Raw genomic sequence first — 13,949 nt, forward strand, 5'->3', positions numbered from 1 at the left:
CCGCAGCGGCCGCGGGTTTTGTTCCAACCCAGCTGCTTAATTAGAAAACAATCCTTGCCAATAATTACATTTCATGGCTTGTTAGTGCTTTAGCTCTGCTATGTCAAGTCATTCTCATATCCTAGATTTTTTTTCCATTCTAAAGATATCATCCAAATACTTTGAAGTGTAAAACGGATGGGTAATTCTCAAACCTTCACTTTTTTCTCTTCTCTTTCCTTCCAAGTATTTAATTAAACCAAATAGTGCACGGTAAATACACACAGGTGTAAAGGGTAATAAGCAAAATGGATAACTGCTGGTTTCTTTTGTCATTTGCATCTTATTTCTAATAAGGATCAATTAAAAACCGAGAATGCAGCTGTTTAAGATTTAAATAAACAATAAGGGTTCAAAACCTTAACGAGTGAGACAACTAAAATGAAGCAGAAGTGTTTCTAGAGCAATAAGTGCTTCTTATTAAGCAATTGGGTTGGAACCAAAACCTGCAGCCACTGCGGCCCTCCAGGAATGACTTTGCCCACCCCGATATAGAGTTTAGGTAAGCATTGTGGTCTATGGATATACTATGTGTTAAAAAGCTATGATTATATTCTGGCATGACATGTTTTTGTTATGTCCATAGTAATGTTAACATCCTTTAGTTATTCGTTTAGATGTGCAGTCATAAGGTAGATGTTGCTCAGCCTCGTCCATGCTTCTACTGGTGTTGTTAGGCATATTTAATGATTCGGGTGTTTTGACTACTGAAATCTGCATCTCCTGTGGCTCTGCATTGTCAGCTCTCTTAACGACAGTCTTTTTCACATCCTTTTAAAAATGTGCGACCCATCACTTACTTTGAATGCATATTTTGCAATTTGTATTTTCACAAACATAGCTACCAATTCTTCCAACATTACATCGACTTTTACACTATCATCATAACTGAACAACAGAGGTTTCATTTTCAGAGTTTGACGCATTTTGGAAAAATTAGACACTTTTACCCATCTAGTTTTCTAAAGCTGAAAGTAGACAGAAAGTGTTAATCTTTTTATTCTGAAGCCCTACACGGTAGCCATTTGTGTCGGTCTCTGGTTGCTCTCCAGAGTTCTAATGTTTGATCATGTCTCAGACCCAGGTTGTTTAGATTTCAAATGAGCAATATTGTTAGTCTGATCAGAAAGGATGTCTTCTGTAGTCCATCCTGGGCTCCAGATTGTGACTTGGCAGCAGTGTCTAATAGCTTCACGTCCTTAGAATCAAGATGTCCTCTAAAAAGACTGCAGGCTATATTGTCACTTCACAAGCAATGCTAATCAATTATGGCTCACACACTTTTGTCATTTTGTACACAATTGTGTTAACTTTATATTCAGATTATGTTTATCAGTTCACATTTTATTTACTGTAAATACCTTAGCGATATCCCACCAAACAGTGGCAGTGTTTCGATGATCCTGAGGTTGGACTGTGTATATCAGTAACAGAATTCTTACACCACAATTTCTGAAGCTTTTATTTATTTAAATGTTGTAATTTTTATTTATTTATTTTTGGCCAAGTGGGCAGGCTGGCCTTGATGCCAGTTTTTCTATATCTAGTAATGATTAGCCATCATACAGCAAAAAACATTTCCCTTCCAAATATTTACAATGCAAACCCGTCTAGAGTAAACTAGCTGTTTTTTTTACCTTCTGTAATTCAAAAAAATCACCATGTCAATGTTTAACTGACTGGTGTTCAAATAATTTGCAGTTTATCTGCTGGGACATCCTAAAAGCTTCTAGAATGAGTGCATACAAATGTACTTCTAAAAATAAATAAATAAACAAGTAAATGAATTGCATTTAAAGAAGTGATGGGGCACTCTTGTTTATTTGGCAGGGATGTGCTGATGGAGTTTGCTGCTATCTTGTGCTTCTGCATCATTCATTTGCTTTTATTAACTGTCATTACTTGGCTTTTAGGGGAGAACCATGGATTTCAGCTACCAAGCCTTTAGAGACTTCTTTTTTTTTAAGCCTGGAATCGAGGACACTTCAGTTGTCTGTATTCTGCTCTCCCTATAGTCTTGCATATGAGTTTGATAGCATTAGTTAAAAGCAATGCAAAAGCTAATAAATAAGTAACTGAAGTGTAAAAAAGGCAAATGTGTATTTTCAACAAAAGTAATGTATTTTAGGAAAATAATTGACAACATATCAGACATTAGTACAAGTTTAAAATTACCATAAATGGTGTTTGGTAGAACATCAGCAAATTAGCAAGTAAAAGCTGATTTTGCAAATGAGGCAATATTACTCTGACACTGAGACAATTAGAAAAACAAGCATAATAACCCAAAGCCAATTCTGCTAATGAGTACCAGTGAAACACCAAAAAGACGTTTTTCAGATTTTTTCCAGTTGACTTCCAGCTGGAGGTCCCTTGATTGATAGAAGCCTTGTGTTGTTTATTTGGGAATCAGGGAATGAAATATTCATATTGTACGCTTTTCCGAGCAGAAGTTATCAAGATGCAGCGTAAATGGTACTTGGGATTAGATTTTCACAGCAGATTGCTGTTATTATATATATAAAAAACAAACCCAAAAAAACCTTCTGCAGACATCTTCCTAGGAGGCAATCTATTTATTTTTCACACAGCAGCAGAGTAATAGAGTCAGCTCTTAATGCAGTGTAGCAGAAGTGCCTGGTCCGGGGCCTTTCATGTCTTCACCCCTTTTTAATGTGATTGAATAGTTAATAGCAGCAGCTCCATTGGAAAGCTCTTTGTGCGGACTGTGGAGAAATTTTTAAAAAATTGTAAAGGCAGCTGGATTCTGGCCATACATACAGATTTTTCATTTTAGGTAACAAGAAGGGGAATTTTTTTTTTTTTAAAAGTATAAATGCAATTTATTTCCCCAATATGCATCCTCTGTCCAAATCAATGATAAAAGAGTTCAGTTGTTACTTGTACTTTATGATTAAAAATGAAATGCATCATGTTAAAGACATTTGTGTTGAAAAGTTGCACATCTATGTGAAAAGTATAAATGAAGTTCATACTTAAACTAGGTAATGTCGTCAGTGAGACAGCAATTTATTAACATAATGCTTCTGTCATTTTGTGATGGGGAGCTTGACATCTGTAATGTAATGATGTCCCACCACAGGATGGCTTTTGACTATGAAGCATTTATAGGTTCCAGCCTGTAGTGGGACAAGTGTATTCAGAAAAAGAAAGGAATGGAGTAATTAACCAAAGGTCCCCATATCTGAGTGTTGCTATCTTAGAGATTTATGAATGACTATATTCATCAATAAGTACACTACAGGACAAAGCACCTTTAAATTATTTTCTAAATATGCTTTTTTCCATTAAGGTCTCTCCTGGAAGATTTAGGTCTAAGGCAGGAAATGTTACATCACAAAATGCACATACACCATGCTGACTAAGAGCTACCAGTTAACATAACATGCATGTCTTTGAGGTGTGGGAAGAAACCAGGACCCGCAGAGGAAACTTTTGAAAATTCAGGGAGAATGTGCACACAAACAGTGACAAGGCTAAAAGTAGAATCCCACACTCAACAGAACAGGCCATTGTTCGATCCACTTGTTTCACATATGATAAATCCGTCTGTGTATCATCAACTTACGTTAAGTAAATAAATATTGGTAGTTTCAGATTATTTCTATAGCTATTTGGAGTTTTATTTTTAAACTGTCACAGTCCGCTACAGACAGATGCTGGTTCAAATGATAAAGCTTTCTGCAGAGCAGCTTATAATGTATATGATACACAACAGAAAAGTTCAAGAACACTAATCAACCAGTTTATGTAAATCATAGACATACAGTATCTGACACATTTCTTATAACTGTGAGGAACACGCAATTTTCCACTTCTGACACCACTAACTTAGAGCAGAAGCAAGCGTCTAATTTAGTTAAAGGAAGGAATTGTATAGCAACCAGGGAATGGACTGAAATCCTGATTAGTTCTTCTTAGCCTCGTGTAAGAAAACCTGTACTATTACAAAGCTCTGTTAAAATGAAAACCTTCTTGGTACATAAAGAAACAAGATACCACATGACCATAATTATTATTACACTTTAAACTTGGAAATCCAGTCTGTCACAGAAGATTGGGGTACTTTCCAGGGTAACGGTCCCATTTACTGAGAATAATGTGTATACATAATGACATCTGTGAGTGGCAACATGTCACATGTTGGCTGGACGTGAAAGTAAGCAGTTTACAGTACTCTGTAAATGAAACAATACTATAACTACTACTACTTGTGTTACTACATATAACATGAAAACCCAGCCATCTAAAGGATCAACAGTATTCACACAGTGAAGCTTCATCCCAGATGAAAAGTGAGGATGGTGATAAGTGTGCAAAAGTCCTGTGTCCACTTACACAATGATAACAGTGTGGTGTTCATTGTATTTAATTATTACTTTAAACAGTGCTTTGAAATCTCAAAGATGTACTGAGTCATTAGTGGTACTTTGAATGAGAAAATGAAAGAGTAGAATTATATATGAAGCGGCAAGAATATAAATACATATTACTGCATTTTTACAATTCTGAAAATCTGCAAAAAAAAGTTCGGTTTTAGCCAAATGAATGCAGTGCTTTACCAATTAACTCCCACTTTCTTCACATATACACAAACACATATATATATATATATATACACACACTGTATATACTGTGTGTGTGTATATATATATATATATATATATATATATATATATATATATATATATACACACACACACACACTGCTCAAAAAATTAAAGGAACATTTTTTAATCAGAGTATAGCATCAAGTCAGTGAAACTTCAGGGATGTTTATCTGGTCAGTTAAGTAGCGGGGTGTTAATCTTTTTTATTTTATTTTATTGAAATCGAAAAACATTCCATTCATGCAAGTCAATTTTACAAAACTGGTTTGAAACAAATTGTCTCCTACCCATGGGCAAGGAGGAACAAGATAAGCACTGCCAGAGCCCTACAAAATGACCTCCAGCAGGCCACTGGTGTGAATGTCTCTGACCAAACAATCAGAAACAGACTTTGTGAGGGTGGCCTGAGGGCCCGACGTCCTCTATCCAGCAGGATTTTTTTTCCCCATTGAGATCTGATGTGTTTTCAATGTGTTCCTTTAATTTTTTTGAGCAGTTTATATATATATACCAGTATACTAGCAAAATACCCGCACTTAGTAGCAGTGAAGTACTGCCTTAAAATTTGTATTAAGAAGAAAAGTAAACCTTTTTAAACTGAAGGAAAATATACCAATAATTATTTGTTAAGGATCTCTTTGTATACCATGTTGTCAGTTCGGCCCTCCAGTTGTAACATGACCAAGCTATGCGCTGAGCTTACTCTTGAGCATGCAACCATGGCCATGTGAAAAGCAATCTTGCCTCAAATCAGTTCCAACCTTTTGTAGGGTCTGTCCCTGAGACTTAATTGTCATTGCGAAGCAGAGCCTTACTGGAAATTGGAGGCGTTTGAATTGAAATGGGAGATCAGAGAGTATAATGGGGATGTGAGGAATAAAAACTCTCTCCCCTGAGCCACTGCCAGTAAAAATAGTTACCTCAATTAGGTTCTCTTGCAGACACATGACCTGAAGTCTCGTGCCGTTACAAAGTTTCCCAATGTGTACTGTTTTGTCAGATTCATAATGTATGTTTGGGTCGTACGCAAATCCACAATCGGCTTTTTTGAGCCAAACCTGTTGTTTTCATATGCGCCACTTTTCATTATTGGGGTTGTACCTAGAAACAGAAGCTCTATTAACTTGTGGATTTGCCTGCGAATATTTAGCGGCTGCGTCTCTATTAACTTGTGGATTTTTCTGTGAGTATTTGGTGGCAGCGTCACAAAGTTGTTTCTGTCTAGCTGCATCAGAAAATGTACCACGACGTCTGACATGCCTCCTTTTTACTGTTTTCTCACAGCTTGGATTGCTGCTGTCATAATCGGTTTGAGTTTCATGGTTTGTTTCAATTATGACAGTATTTGTAGTTGTGTTGAAGTGACATTCGGCATCTGTCAAGCGTTGTAAGCATACAACCGGTTTCATCGATAACTTTGCATCCAGCATTTGAGAGTTGAAACCTTCATAAACATCAAAGTGTCCACTACTCAAATCGTCACCTGTGAATCTAAGATGTTTAAGAGGCATTGGCGGTTGTCGAAAGGTGTAAAATATTTGGCCATTTCGGTACACTTGAAAGCGACAACCGAACAATTCAGCGGCAGCCATCAACTGACATACAGAACCACAGGTGAAGGGCTTAAGCATTTCACTCTTCTAGTGCTCCTGTGTAGTATAATTATCTCCTGTACCGTCATCAGTCCACACCTTGAACCTGTCCCAGTCATTCAATACATAAGACACAATGTTCCTCCAGATATCAAGAGTAAGCCTGATATGGCCGTGCAATATGTAACACAGAGAATGGAAAAGGCAAGCGCCATCTCCGGGCATGGAAACCACTCAGTAAGTGACAGTTCTTTGATCGATGGTGATCACCTCGATAGACATGTTAATGGGGGTACGGTTGGAACAATAAAGGAAATGGATACCTGAACAATGTAAACTAAGTCTAAAATACCTACACAATAAATACAATCGTAATAAACGAACAATAAAACAGCGGAGAAGCTGTGGATTAAATAAAAAGGCTGTATTTATCACCAGGGAGACGTGAATACTGTGGTGATGCAAGGAAGGTAATGAAGAGACCAGAGCGACGGACGGCCTTATATAGGCAGGCAGCCAACTACATGGGAGGCGTGGGGATGGGGGACCCAACGCGCCTCACACAGCGACCAAGCTGCAGGCTATGGACGTATATATGTGTGTAAGTAGGATTCAGTTAGCGTTGGGAACCCGCGTACCAAATTTCTTGAAGATGGGCCCATAAGTAACAAAGACCGTTGGAAAGTTCAATATGCCGGCCGACAGTGGCGTCATACCACCGAAATAAGTACGTATATCGGTTTCGGTTAGCACAGGGAAGCTGCCTACCAAATTTCTTGAAGATGGGGCCATAAATAAGAAAGTTTAACATGGCAGACGTTATCAACTGTTATGACCGTTACGCGAAATGAAACCTGCTTAACTTTTGTAAGTAATCTGTAAGGAATGAGCCCGCCAAATTTCAGCCTTCTACCTATGCGGGAAGTTGGAGAATTAGTGATGAGTGAGTCAGTGAGGCATTTGCCTTTTATTCGTGTATATATATATATATATATATATATATATATATATATATATATATATATATACACACACACACACAATGGAAAATTCAGAACTTTAGAGATACGCCTATAACCAATTCCATCGATATGTTTTGCAACAATAAGGTTGCAAAGGCCTTGAGAGAGCTCTTTGCTTTTACCCATCATGAGATGCTTCTTGTGTGACACCTTGATAATGAGAAACCTTTTTATATGCCATCACTTAGGACTAAACCCTTTCTTCATGTGTTCAATACGTTTCCCTGTGTCATTCCACTTTATTACACATAACTTCATTTATGAAAAAACGCTGATGTATTCAGTACTTAATTTCCCAATTTGTAAAAAAATGCTCAAAAATTAAAAAATGAAATTCAGGATATTGAAGAACTAACTTCAAGGACTGTCTAATATGTTACAATTACATGTGTGTTATGTAAAGAAACAAAAAAAATTCTGATTGCTCTGATGCTTACGTGGCCATTGTAGGCACTTTCAGTGGTAGGCAGGCATCAGCATGGGCACTATGTCTGGTCTGCGATTATACAGTCCTATACACAGCAAGCTGTGATGCACGGTGTGTTCTGGCACCTTTCCCTCATGGCCAGCACTACATTTTTCATCAATTTGTGCTACAGTAGCTCTTCTATGTGATCGGACCAGGTGTACTAGCCTTTGCTCCCCAGATGCATCAAGGAGCCTTGGGTGCCCATGACCCTGTTGCTGGTTCACTGGTTGTCCTTCAGTAGGTATTAATCACTGCTTCCAACACATCACGTTCAAGAACTGATTTTTTACTTGCTGCCAAATATATCCTACACTTTAACAAGTCATTGTAATGAGATGATCTGTTATTCACTTGTAAATGGTTTTAATGTTACAGCTGATTGTTGTATATATAACAATTTTTTTTTATCAGGCGTTCTACAAGCCTAGCCATGGCCAACAGTGGAAACTTGAAGACCAGAAGGTCTCTCGCTGCCAGTCTGAATTACAACTAAAAGATCCAATTCAATGTCATTAACAACAGCGAGCCACAGGCATTTACTATCTCCGGATCCTTGGATGTGCCATTGATGCAGTTTGGATATGTTCAGCTGTTGTGATATCCATCAAACCCACTATAGGTGCCAAGCAAAACTAGACCCCTTGCAGAATCCGACAGATTTTTTGTGAATGACTTCACTGAGCACAGCCCCTTTCTACACATTTGTTACATGAAGTTGGAGGATACTTGTCTGTAGGGACTGTACATTTTTGTTTTACCTCATCCACATAAACTTTTATGATTTTCATATATAATATGTATGGAATAACTCCACCTCACAGAAGGCTCACTAATTTATTTTTTCACACCAGCTTTTCTTATACCCAACAGAATGTACTTCTATCTCAAAGACAGTGATATTGTAGGTAAAAGGAAATGACTGTAAGGTGCCATTAAATCCTCTGGTAGGAAACACAAGGAATGGACTCCAAACATCTTGTTGCCATTACCAGCTTGTAGCTGAATTCTAAACTTATGAATTCTGTAAAGTACAAAGCAGGTAAGCTACCACGAAGCAGCCAACTCTTCTATTTCAGCCAGTGGATTAGGATTGTTGCCCAGCCAGAGAAATCTTTCTATTTAACTTGCCTATGGTTTCTTTCTTCCTGAAAGACTTGGTGCTACTTTACCTCAGACCATTCAGTAACCTACAGTATGTGCATCAGGGCACAAAGTTTTATATGAGTACCACCTTACCAAATTTAGAAATTTGCTAGTCATTTCATTAGATGCCAGGTATCCTAATGCGATTAAGGGTAATTAGCAGCATGTTTAGGAGGTCTCTGTGATTTAGTTATTAATAAAATGTTTTCTGTCTCCTAGAAAATGTATAAGACACAGATTTCAAAACACTTGTTTGTTTAACCTGGGTCAGTATAGTTTATGATAAATTATCAGTTTCAACAGTTATGATAAATCACCAGGTTAAAATGAATGTTTCCCAGACCTTTTTTTTCATTCACAAAATTAAAGTATGGAGAGTACAGCCCAGAGGACTCCTAATTATATAAAAATAAAAATAAGGGAATCATTTACAAAATTCCAGCTAACATCAATATCTGGCTTTTGGCAGCTCTGTTGCCTGTTACAGCTAGTATTTGAAACTTTAGTGGGACTAGGCTCATACTATGATATATTAGGCCAATGCTTAACAGCCATTAATGTCATAGTGTTTCCAGTAAACTAAACTTAGCAAAATCAATAAGAAAGATAAACTCTTTAAAAGCCAGAAGCACAATCTGTTTACAAAAAAGGAGCATATGTTATACAGAAGCTTAACACTGTATAGTTGCATACCTTCTGCCAGCTTGTTTGTGCATACAGTATATGACTTGAGCTAAAAAGCAAATAAATAAAACATTTAAAAAGGTCTGCTTTTTAACAGACTGCAGCCTGTTCAAAAATATTGACATTTTGGCCTCACCTTCTCGAATATGTGACTTCCGCTGGAAGCATAGAAAAGCAGGTTTTTAACAGGGCAATGATCATGGCCTGATTTGTGAACCTGAAAGCACCAAGTGCAAATAGCTGAGCAAAGGAAAGGCATGGAGGTGAATCCTGCACTCTTCAACCATTTGGACAAAAATTGCATATTGTTTTCATTGTATTTTGTTGTCACCTTTTATAGTCTGCTTGCATTGTGCACCCTTCAGCTCTTTTTATGTTTCAGAATTATATTTTATCAGTCTTCAAGATATTTTAAGTAAAAGTGAATTTTTTATTTAAGGAAGTTCAAAAACTGTACAGCAGCTAGTAGATTAGCTGTGCTAGCTAGTAAATTTTTTTTTTAAATCTATTAAATCAGATATTAGTACAAAACACAAAAATCTCTATGCTGCTGAGCTCCATTGCAAGTCATTACAGTACTGTTATTAATGACTTTTCATTTTTAGTTGTGTTTCTCATTTAACAATTCAATGTTGAGTTGCGGGCGGCACGGTGGCGCAGTGGGTAGCGCTGCTGCCTCACAGTTAGGAGACCCAGGTTCGCTTCCCGGGTCCTCACTGTGTTGAGTTTGCTGTTCTCCTCTCCAAAGACATGCAGGTTAGGTGCATTGGCAATTCTAAATTGTCCCTAGTGTGTGTTGGGTGTGTGTGCGTGCCCTGCGGTAAACTGGCACCCTGCCCGGGGTTTGTTTACTACCTTGTGCCCTGTGTTGGCTGGGATTGGCTCCAGCAGACCCCCTGGACCCTGTAGTAAGGATATAGCAGGTTGAATAATGGATTGATGAATGTTGATTTGCAGTACCAGTATTTTTTCCTTTTCTGGTTGATTATACAAAACTACAATTCAATTTAAAATTTTATTTAAAGAGGCAGCCAGCAATATACAATCCAACATTTTAAAAATGTGAAAATTAAAACTCTGTAACCAAGTGTTCACTTGAAGAGAGGTGGACTGCATTTGTCTACTTAAAAAGCACTATTTGATATCTCTAATTACTTTTTATATATTTGTAAATAGGATATTTTATGTAATTACAATTTTTTGTTAATACTTGAAAAATGTACAGTACAATCAGACAGAAGATTTTTTTTTAAATAGATAATTGTTAATTATTTAATTTCAAGTGATTTGTTTCTGTACTGATTGTTTTATATTGTATTTTGGATCTACTTTTCTTTATCAGTTTTTCTGTATATTGGCACATTAAATTAACAAAAATTAACAAAAGTATCTGGCTGTTTATCCTATAAATGTTTTAGTAGGTATACCCATCTGTTTCAGGTAATGAAAAACAACATGCACTTTGTACTCACCACCTCTACAGTCTGTCCAATATTTATGTTGCTTGTTACAAGACAATCTAGCAGTTTCTGTCAAAAAAGCTCTTTTTTGAAATATTTTAACAATACAAATGGAAGTTTCTTTCTTTTTTTATTGTTTATATCCCTACTCGTAATATGGAATGTAAGCCTGATTTTTCTGCTGATCCAATACCCAAAAGAGGCCTTGCATAGATTAAAAGCATTTCCAGATTGCAAGTGCCTTGAGGATAACTTTATTATTATGTATTACTACAGCAATATTTCTTCTTCTGTGAATTTTTGGGTGTACTGGAAGCATGAAAATGTTGGACAATAATAACTGCAACATGAATGTGCGACTCTTGTGTATCTTAGTTCTTGATCGGTTGTTTTTTTTTTTATGCACAATGTTTGAAATGATTTGTCACATATGGGTGAAAATGTGTAAATCACCTTCTTAAGTTTGTAAACAGCAAAAGAGTCTTGCTGTGTTCATGGTTTTGTTTTTTATTGTGTATGCTGAACTCAAATCAATGATTTGCACAATTTCCAGAAGCAATGTGCTTTGTAACAGAACTGGCTCTGAGGCTCTAGATCACAGGTTGGCAGCCTGTGGAGGATCCTTGATATGCACCCAACCCCTCCATTTTTGAAGTTTGTTGGGTACAAATCTAAAAACCAACCATAGATTTTATTACAGTATACATTATATGCACATACCCAAACTCACCTATACCAGCTTTATTTGTGGTATAACATACATTTTTGGACTCTGTAAGGAATCTCATGCAAGGATGTGGCAATCATGCAACCTCCAAACAGCCAAAATGACTGTATGTACTTCATATGTAAGGTGGGGTGGCACAAAGCTGCCACCTCACAAAATTTAGGGTCCTACATTCAAATCTAATGCCTAATCATGGTCTGTGTGGTATATGCACATTCGTCCAATGCAATATTCTTAACAACTCAGGTTAAATGTTGAGTCTAAACTAACCTTGTGCACATGTGAGGGTGACACAATGGATTGGTGCCTCATCCATGATTGGCTCCTGTCATGCACCTCTTGCCGCTGGGTTAAGCTTCAATGCCCCACAACCCTGAACTGACAAATTTGAGAATCTTATTACTATTTTAAAGTTTGGGCACTTTAGAGATAAGTACCAAATACATGTTTTATTTAAAATAAATAGTAGAATTCTGTACTTTGTTAACCTCCATAAACCTGACAATTTAGAACTGAAAAAAATTATAAGATATGACAGTCTAATCAACAAAAAAGATGTTAAATGGCTGCCAATACCTGCCCTAGATGCATTAGTGAAAATGAAAGCTCTGTTCCTTTCTTCAACTGTGACATGTCCTTATTTGTTTTATATTAAATTATTGTGTTTTCTTTTTATTTATTCTTTTTTATTAAACAAAAAAACTCCACATGCTATTAATAATTTTTTGTCTTTTATGGTGAACCCTTTCCAAGTTCCTTTACATAAACCTCATCAAGTACCTGAAGAACAGGGTGGTTAATGATTGACGCTGACACTGGACCTGAACCCTACAGTCTGGTAGTTTAAAGCCAACTCTTTAAGGGTGCTTTATGATGATGCAATGTTGGGTGGGAACATACTATTAAAATAACAACATTGTGGACAAAGTCTACTTCATCCTGCTGGTCCTTGATTTTGTATTTTAATGCCAAATGCTTTGCCTGAGACATATGATTTATGAGAATGACAGGCTGTTTGAAAATTTACTAAAGCATTTTACCTCATAAATAATTATAATGATCTTTGCTTTAGGAAGCATTTAGGGCTTATCTTTCGTCTTGGTCATGGCAAAGCAATTCATAGATAGATAGACAGATAGATAGAAGCACCACCCATAAGATAAGCAGGTAGATATGAAAGGCACAATAAAAAAACAAAGTGAAATTTCAGAAAGCTGTACTTCTCACTTTACACTATAGCACCTTTGTATAGTGAACCCCATCCCAACGGATGCATACATCCATTTGTTTTCTTGTATGTACAGTATATATGTGTTTATGTATGTATGTATATGTATATACAGTATATATAAGCGACGGATGGCAGTGACATCCCAGGAGGCTCTGCAGCGCTGCACCTAAAATTAGACTGTTAATTATCATTTCTTTCATGTTGCGTTTCAAACAGTTGTGTTTAATTTTGATTTTTAGCTGTTGGCAATGAGAGTGTTTTATTGAAATTTAAACAGGGGGTTTGAGTTTGCCTATTACCACTAACCAATGTTCCCAGGTATATTCGTCCTGTTTTGGGAATAAAGGATGGAGGTTTAATTTGAATATTGCCATTTGTAGTGATTGTGTATATTACTTGAATATACAGAACTACCAGTATTATGAAAAGAGTAAAGAAAATGTGTTTTTCTTGATAAATTGAGTATGTCTATATACTGTGGTAGATAGGGGGCGCTCTCGTTCCCTTGAACCCCTGTCCACGACTCCAAACACCAGGCAAAAGTCCTCAAATTGACTTTATTTAATCTCCACAGTTCACAAAGCACACTCTCCAACACAATACTCATATAAATCAATCCTCCAGCTCCCAGATGCGTTGCCACCCTTCCACCCAGCTCAGCTCCTCCTCCTTCCTAGCAAGCATCGGGTTTGTTGCCATGTCCCTCCTCGGCTACCGTCATGCGGAAGTCGAATCCTAGGCGCTCTGGCTTCGACAGGAGCAAGCCGTCGTCTTCAGGGCAGTCTCCTTTTTCCCTCGGAGCCTCCAGGTGATCATCTCCGAGGTACATGCATGGGACAAAGTGAGTAATAAAAGGATTTTTAATGTTGTTCCCGCCGCGTACCTCAGATTGATCGTTGCTTCCTGGAGGTTTCTCCGGACTTATAAGGCCGCTCCTTGACTCCTCCCGAG

General features: G+C 37.2%; 1 protein-coding gene across 1 annotated transcript in view; it reads left to right on the forward strand.

Annotated features, from left to right (window-relative positions):
- The window catches only part of LOC120534874 (polyamine-modulated factor 1-binding protein 1), a 373,314-nt gene extending 362,920 nt beyond the window's left edge, over positions 1–10,394 (forward strand). The window contains exon 39 of the mRNA XM_039762390.1: positions 8,165–10,394. Within this exon, the coding sequence (XP_039618324.1) occupies positions 8,165–8,246 (82 nt within the window). The 3' untranslated portion in view covers positions 8,247–10,394. The remainder of the gene's footprint in view (positions 1–8,164) is intronic.
- Positions 10,395–13,949: the final 3,555 nt, after the last annotated feature.

The sequence above is a fragment of the Polypterus senegalus genome, chromosome 9 (assembly GCF_016835505.1).
Source record: "Polypterus senegalus isolate Bchr_013 chromosome 9, ASM1683550v1, whole genome shotgun sequence".
Lineage (NCBI taxonomy): Eukaryota > Metazoa > Chordata > Cladistia > Polypteriformes > Polypteridae > Polypterus > Polypterus senegalus.